The 8,684-nt window shown below is 45.4% G+C and overlaps 1 protein-coding gene across 2 annotated transcripts in view; it reads left to right on the top strand.

The window, feature by feature from the left end:
- The window catches only part of LOC119333776 (pseudouridine kinase-like), a 22,135-nt gene extending 20,411 nt beyond the window's left edge, over positions 1–1,724 (top strand). For both annotated transcript variants that reach the window (XM_037606553.1, XM_037606558.1), the window contains exon 9: positions 1,269–1,724. In XM_037606553.1, the coding sequence (XP_037462450.1) occupies positions 1,269–1,318 (50 nt within the window). In that variant the 3' untranslated portion in view covers positions 1,319–1,724. The remainder of the gene's footprint in view (positions 1–1,268) is intronic.
- The last annotated feature ends 6,960 nt before the right edge of the window (positions 1,725–8,684 follow it).

An 8,684-nucleotide genomic window follows, 5' to 3' on the forward strand; every position in this document is an offset into this window, starting at 1 on the left:
CGTGGCTGCCATGGCAGCCGCCGCACCAGGCGGCCTTCGCCGCGCTCGTCGGGCCATTGCAGCAGCCGTCGCAGCTGCCATCCATCGCCACCACCGCCCAGCCCTGGCTGCAGTGGCAGCCGCCGCTCCTGGCGCTCCGCAGCAGCTGCTGCAGCTGCAGCAGCCACCGCCAGCCAGTCAGCTCCGGCCCCGCATCGACCGCGCCGGTGGGAGTCTCGCTCCACCAAGTCCAGTCCCCGCCGTCGCCGTCACCGCTTCCGTCTTGGATCGCTACCCGCCACGTGTTGGCGGCGATGAGGCTACAGGCTGCTGCGCGCGGCCTCCTAGCGCGTCAGCGTGTGCGGGAGATGCGTGGTCTGCAGCTGCCGCTCCTCCAAGTTGCCCTTCGCTGCACAAAGGACCTCGATCTCATCTGTTGCGACGGGGATCTTGGGCATGCGGTTTCCCCCACGGGCGGCGGGCATGCTGTTTTCCCCGCGGGCAACGACCTCAAAGTCTGCGACATCGACGGTTGGGGGGGCGCACCCCTCCTCGTCCTTCTCCATCGCAAGCCATCCACTTTTCCCTGTGCGGTGCAGACCAACAGCCGTCTGGTAGGGAGAAGGCGTGGTGTCACCGACAGCAGCGCACCGCGTAGCAGCACTGCATTCCGCCACCGGCCGCCGCGAGGGCGCCTCTGGTGGTCACTCTTGCGACCACTTCCAGGTGGTCATACACATGCACTCCTTTTGTCCAGGTGGTGTCCATGGGATCCGGGTGGCTGTACACATGCACGTCTGACGTGCGGATGGTGTCCACCTTTTGTTAAGGGGTCCAAAATAAAGCGTCCTACTTCATTTCAGGTTGAGAATAATAAAACATGCCGAGATGTAAAAGGCATGTTTTTAGGTGTTAGGTTTGTGTTGCGTCGTGTCATGGTTATAAGTTGGTTAGGCTGCAGCTCGAGGACAAGCTGCATGTCCAGGTGGGGTGTAGTGTTAAGACTACGTAATGGGCCTAATGGGCCCGTTAGTCTTAGGGTTAATTAGAGATAAGGGTCGCTTGCTTAGGTGTCAAGTAAGCCTTGTTTGGGAGTCAAGTAAACCTCTCTATATAAAGAGAGGAGATGTATCAATCTAATCAAGTAAGAATTAAGAAGGAAATCCCTTCCCTCTTGCCCGGCCGTGGGCAAAAAGGCCCCGGCCGGCCCTCTCGCACCCTCCTTCTAGCAGCACCATAACACTCCATTTTCGATCGCAGCGAAGCTGATTACTGTTTCTTGTATGCAGATGAGGCAAGAAGGACGCTGCTATCAGCCAGACAGATATGGTGCCAATAAATAGAGGACCACCGCAAACATTTTGGTGTTGTTTTCATTCGAGTCTATATTAGAGAGTGTCATGTCACAGTTCATTTTTCTTGTTGTGAATGGTTGAATGTGCCTTCGAGTGCATAGCAGCGCCATAAATGTGCCTGCCAAAAATGTGTTGTAACTAATGATTATTTGCTGAGCCGGTCAGGCTCCTGAAACTTATAAACCCAACCGGAGGGAGTAGTCAAAAATTCTTCCTCCGTCTGCGAGCCATGCTGTCCTCATCCTTGTGAGGTCCTGGCAACTGTATGGTTTTAGAGTTTAGAAACAGACCTGTATTTTATGGTAGTAATTTGTATGGTTTTAGAGTTTAGGAATGAAATCTGTATTTTATGATTAGTCAAGGGGCCGCCACACGTCTCGTTAAGCTAAATGTTACTACCTCCGTTCACAAATATAAGGCTGGTCATAGTGGGGAGTAACTTAGAGTAGTAACATGCATATGTTACTACTCTATGTTACTACTCTTATAGTGGGAAGTGTCATATGTGTAGTAATATACACATGTTCATTTATTGTCTTGTAGACTCATTTTGCATTGGAAAGCGCTATGTGATGGTAACATATTAGGTTACTCTATTTGCCCCTCTCCTCATTAACTACTTGCCACATCAACATTTTTGCTTATGTGGTATCTATGTTACTACCTATGTTACTCCCACTATGACCAACCTAACATGTTTTATATTTTTTGATATAAACAATACGTATATGCCATTATTAATTCCCTCCTACGCCCCTCGGTATTAATTCCTTTTCATTATTGCGTTGCATGCATGCCACGCCCTTGATATTAATACTAATTCCTTTGCATTATTCTCTCCTTCATATTTTTTCTAAATCTCCCCTTTTTTTATCCCCACTGATCACACATTTTATTTTTCTCCTTTGTTTATTACTCCTATATGCCCATTGAAACCGATCATTCATACTCCGTCCCATGCATATAGGCCCTCCTGAAATACTTCATATATATCAAGGTTATATTATGTGTTAGCATTTTTTAAAATACATCATAACATTACTTAGTTTAATTAAGGTTATGTCCTAAACAGAATTTTAAAGTGGTTAACAGGAACAAACAATAGCACGGTTGGAAACTATGCACTTTTTCGATCAAATTACATATACAAATTATTTTAATCTGAGTTATGGTTGCAAAATTATAGCATGATCATGTTTAATATATTCTCTGTAAATAATAAAGCCAGGGGCCTAAACGAGCTGAAAACATAGCGAACTGGGCCTATTGTAGCTGAGCGCGGAATAGTAACCAGCGCCTATGCACGCGAGATAGCGGATACAGAAGTTGGGCCGAAGCCCAACACATAAAGAGCACTTAATGTTGAACCGCGGGCTGCTTAAAGAAAACAACATGGGCTTTTTGGTAAAACGTGTAACGGACGTCGGACGGGCAGAAGCACTCCGTACTTTATTAGCAGGTATAGATTGTATAGGACGGAAATGAGTGAACAACAACAACAACAACGACGACGACGACGACGACGACGAGGACGACGACGACAATGACAACGACAACAAAGCCTGTAGTTCGAAACAAGTTGGGGTAGGCTAGAGGTGAAACCCATAAGATCTCGCAACCAACTCATGGCTCTCGCACATGGATAGCAAGCTTCCACGTACCCCTGTCCATAGCTAGTTCTTTGGTGATACTCCAATCTTTCAAGTCTCTCTTAATGGACTCCTTCCATGTCAAATTCGGTCTACCCCGATCTCTTTTGACATTCTCCGCACGATTTAGCTGTCCGCTATGCACTGGAGCTTCTGGAGGCATGCGCTGAATATGCCCAAACCATCTCAAACGATGTTGGACAAGGTTCTCTTCAATTGGTGCTACCCTAACTCTATCTCGTATATCATCATTCCGTACTCGATCCTTCCTCGTGTGGTCACACATCCATCTCAACATACGCATCTCCGCCACACCTAACTGTTGAACATGTCGCCTTTTAGTCGGCCAACACTCAACGCCATACAACATTGCGGGTCGAACCGTTATCCTGTAGAACTTGCCTTTTAGCTTTTGTGGCACTCTCTTGTCACAGAGAATGCCAAAAGCTTGACGTCACTTCATCCATCTGGCTTTGATTCGATAGTTCACATCTTCATCAATACCCTCATCCTCCTGCAACATTGACCCCAAATATCGAAAGGTGTCCTTTTGAGGCACCACCTGCCCATCAAGGCTAACCTCCTCCCCACACCTAATAGTACTGAAACCGTACATCATGTACTCAGTTTTAGTTCTACTAAGCCTAAACCCTTTCGATTCCAAGGTTTGTCTCCATAACTCTAGCTTCCTATTTACCCCATCCGACTATCGTCAACTAGCACCACATCGCCGCAAAGAGCATACACCATGGGATGTCTCCTTGTATATCTCTTGTGACCTCATCCATCACCAAGTCAAAAAGATAAGGGCTCAAAGCGGACACCTGATGCAGTCCTATCTTAATAGGGAAGTCATCAATGTCACCATCACTTGTTCGAACACTTGTCACAACATTATCGTACATGTCCTTGATGAGGGTAATGTACTTTGTTGGGACTTTGTGTTTCTCCGAGGCCCATCACATGAAATTCCGCGGTATCTTATCATAGGCCTTCTCCAAGTCAATGACACCATATGCAAGTCCTTTTTTGCTCCCTTTATCTCTCCATAAGTTGTCGTACCAAGAAAATGACTTCCATGGTCGACTTCCCAGGCATGAAACCAAATTGAGTTTTGGTCACGCTTGTCATTCTTCTTAAGCAGTGCTCAATGACTCTCTCCCATAGCTTCTTTGTATGGCTCATCAGCTTAATTCCATGGTAATTAGTACAACTCTGAACATTCACCTTGTTCTTGAAGATTGGTACTAATATACTCCGTTTCCATTCTTCGGGCATCTTGTTTGCCCAAAAATGAGGTTGAAAAGCTTGGTTAGCCATACTATCGCTATGTCCTCAAGGCCTTTCCACACCTCAATGGGGATACAATCAGGGCCCATCGCCTTGCCTCCTTTCATCCTTTTTAAAGCCTCCTTCACCCTAGAGTCCTGAATTTGCTGCACAAAACACATGTTGGCCTCATCAAATGAGTCGTCCAGTCAATGGTAGAACTCTCATTCTCCCCATTAAACAGCTTGTCGAAATACTCCCATCATCTATGCTTAATCTCCTCATCCTTTACTAGGAGTTGGTCTGCTCCGTCCTTGATGCATTTGACTTGGCCAATATCCATCATCTTCCTCTCTTAGATCTTTGCCATCTTATAGATGTCCCTTTCGCCTTCCTTTGTGCCTAACCGTTGGTAGATGTCCTCATAGGCCCGACCCCTTGCTTCACTGACTACTTGCTTTGTGGCCTTCTTCGCTATCTTGTACTTATGTATGTTGTCTGCACTCCTATCCTGGTATAGGCGTCTAAAGCAATCTTTCTTCTCTTTAATCGCCTTCTGGACATCATCATCCCACCATTAGGTATCCTTATCTTTGCTTCTCCTTCCCCTGGACACTCCAAACTCCTCCGAGGCCACCTTACGAATGCAAGTCGCCATCTTCATCCACACATTGTCCGCATCCCCTCCTTCCTCCCAAGGGCCCTCCTCAATGACCCTCTCCTTGAACGCCTGAGCTACCTCCCCCTTGAACTTCCACCACTTCGTTCTAGCGACTTTGGCATGCTTATCCTGCTGGACACGAATCTGAAAGCAAAAGTCAGCAACCACCAGCTTATGCTGAGGTACAACACTCTCCCCAGGTATCACCTTACAATCTAGGCACAGATGCCTATCTTCTCTTCTCAAGAGGATGAAATCAATCTAGCTAGAGTGTTGTCCACTACTAAAAGTCACCATATGTGTGATTCTCTCTTTCTAAAGAGTGTGTTAGCTACAATCATGTCATAGGCTAGAGCAAAGCTTAAGACAACTTCTCCTTTTTGATTCCTGATGCCATAGCCAAAGCTCCCATGCACCCCTTCAAAACCTATGTTAGATGTACCCACGTGGCCATTAAGGTCTCCTCCTATGAAGAGCTTCTCGCCAATCGATACACTCTTAACCATGTCTTCCAGGCCTTCCCAGAACTTCCTATTGGTGTTCTCATTGTGACCTACTTGTGGGGCATACGCGCTAATAAAACTGAGAACTAAGTCCCTAACTACCAGCTTGACCAGGATAATCTGGTCCCCACGTCTCTTGACGTCTACCACTCCATACTTTAGGCTCTTGTTGATCAAGATGCCTACGACATTTCTGTTTGCAGCCGTCCCCGTGTACCACAGCTTGAAGCCGGTACCCTCCACCTCCTTCGCCTTCTGTCCCCTCCATTTGGTTTCTTGGACGCAAAGGATATCAACACCTCTCCTCACCGCTGCATCAACTAGCTCCCGAAGCTTCCCTATCAGAGACCCTATGTTCCAGCTACCTAAGCGAATCCTCCTAGGCTCGGCTAGCTTCCTAGTCTACGAAAGTAAGCGAACAAAGACATTAAACATGTCCACATGCATCCTATTTTTAAAAAAGTTAGAACATATTATATTTGTGAGCGGAGGGAATATGATGGTTTGATCAGGATTTTCTATGGGGTTCGGTGGGCTCGGGTTAGAGAGACTTCAAGGACACATTTATAGGGGTGGGTGGGGGGGGGTGGAAACTTGAAAACCGTATGTGCATTGATGCTTCATGAGCACAAGCACTAGCCATGAAATGTGGGCTCGAGTGTGTTGGAATTATATGTCCTGCAAATTCAAACCATTTGGAATGATTAATATTTATGAAATTAAATATGTGTTTGTACATGAAATTACTTTATATGTTCAACATGCAATTAGTACTTGCTGGAACGTAAGTATATGTGCCTAAGTTAGCTGATTGTCTATGTGATACAATATACTATGTACTGTATATTGGAAAGATTACCCAGATGCACTAATAATTAGACAGAGCTAGATCATATAGTTATATTACATCCCTAATGTTGATCTATATAATTAGAGAAATTTACACTCACTGTGGCGCATTGCTCACAAATGCATGCTCTAGAGACTCAGCAGACATAATCCATTAACAGACAAATTATATCGTGGTTGGTAGTTTGATCTGGACTATATGGCGCATTGCTCACAAATGCATGCTCTAGAGACTCAGCAGACATAATCCGTTAACAGACAAATTATATCGTGGTTGGTAGTTTGATCTGGACTATATGGCGCATTGCTCACAAAATGCATGCTCTAGAGACTCAGCAGACATAATCCGTTAACAGACAAATTATATCGTGGTTGGTAGTTTGATCTTGACAATAGCTAAAAACTGTTTAAAAGACTAGGAATCTTATTGAAAGCACAAGTGCTCCCTGGGTGGTTTTGGTAATTAATGTCAACATATCTCTTGATTGGACTAACACTTTTACCTAGTATGTTTCAGACAAGTTCAACAATGGAGTGGCATGGACTAAAGGATGTGGAACCCCTTCAAGATGTTAAGGACAAAGGATTGGCTCAAGCTCCAAGAACAAGACTCTACATTTTCTATTTTAGTGATCCAAGATCACATTGAGTCTATAGGAAAAGCCAATACTATCAAGGAGGGATGAGGTGTTGCTTAATGAGGTTCTTGCTTCATAGTGCTTAGTGATATGCTCCAAAACCCTCAACTACTTTCCCACATCCACATACGTCCTAAACCAAAAGTCTAACTCGGCCCTACCAATTCTTTCTATCTGGCGCCACCGAGTTCAGATGTCTTAGCCACTACCACAAACCCTAGGCAAATCGGTCTCACCGATAAGGATCTCGGTCTCACCGAGATGGGATTGTAATCTCCTTGTGTATGTCCATTACCAAAATCGGTCTCACCGATACCGATATTACAATGCAAACTCTCTGGTTAGCTTATTACCAAAATCGGTCCTACCGAGTTTGTGTAATCGGTCTCACTGAGTTTAGCTGACCAACTCTCTGGTTAGCTTATTACCAAAAGCGGTCCCACCGAGTTTGTGTAATCGGTCTCACCGAGATTACGTTATGCCCTAACCCTAACCATATCGGTCCTACCGAGTTGCATGTCGATCCCACCGAAAATCCTAACGGTCACTAGATTTGCTAAATCGGTCCGACCGAGTTTCTCAATTCGGTCCCACCGAGTTTGGCAAGTTGTGTGTAACGGTTAGATTTTGTGTGGAGGCTATATATACCCCTCCACCCACTCTTCATTCGTGGAGAGAGCCATCAGAACATGCCTACACTTCTAGCATACATTTTCTGAGAGAGAACCACCTACTCATGTGTTGAGACCAATATATTCCATTCCTACCATATGAATCTTGATCTCTATCCTTCCCCAAGGTGCTTTCCACTCAAATCCTCTTTCCGCCAAATACAAATCCTGTGAGAGAGAGTTGAGTGTTGGGGAGACTATCATTTGAAGCACAAGAGCAAGGAGTTCATCATCAACACAACATTTGTTACTTCTTGGAGAGTGGTGTCTCCTAGATTGGCTAGGTGTCACTTGGGAGCCTCCGACAAGATTGTGGAGTTGAACCAAGGAGTTTGTAAGGGCAAGGAGATCGCCTACTTCGTGAAGATCTACCGCCAGTGAGGCAAGTCCTTCGTGGGCGACGGCCATGGTGGGATAGACAAGGTTGCTTCTTCGTGGACCCTTCGTGAGTGGATCCCTCCGTGGACTCGTGCAACCGTTACCCTTCGTGGGTTGAAGTCTCCATCAACGTGGATGTACGGTAGCACCACCTATCGGAACCACGACAAAAAACATCCGTGCCTCCAATTGCATTTGAATCCTCCAAACCCTTCCCTTTACATTCTTGCAAGTTGCAGGCTTTACTTTCCGCTGCTCATATACTCTTTGCATGCTTGCTTGTTATGTATTGTGAGTGTTAAACTTGTGCCTAAACTCCACTTAAACTTCAAGAAGTTAAAAACTGCAACTTTTGGTACTTAGTGTCTAATCACCCCCCCTTTAGACGCCTCTTCTCGATCCTTTCAATTGTTATCAGAGCTTTGGTCTCCATTGCTTTGGTTTAAACACCATTGGAGGAAGATGGATGAGTCTACAATTGGGAGTCTTAGACATAGAGTGTCTATACTTGATTGAGAGTACTTTTATGAGTGGAAAAATGAGATGCTTGTGATTTTCAATCAATATCATTTGAACAAGTACATTGCTAGCCCTTGTGCACCTCATGTTGATCCTATGCATCCTACTCTTGATGAGTCAATTGACATGATTCGCAATCTTAGAACTGTTGAACTTATCACTAGAGGTTTGCCTAGAAACTTGATTGGATGTTTGCCTACTCTTAAGTGTGCC

This window comes from Triticum dicoccoides, chromosome 1B (assembly GCF_002162155.2).
Source record: "Triticum dicoccoides isolate Atlit2015 ecotype Zavitan chromosome 1B, WEW_v2.0, whole genome shotgun sequence".
In the NCBI taxonomy this organism is placed as follows: Eukaryota; Viridiplantae; Streptophyta; class Magnoliopsida; order Poales; family Poaceae; genus Triticum; species Triticum dicoccoides.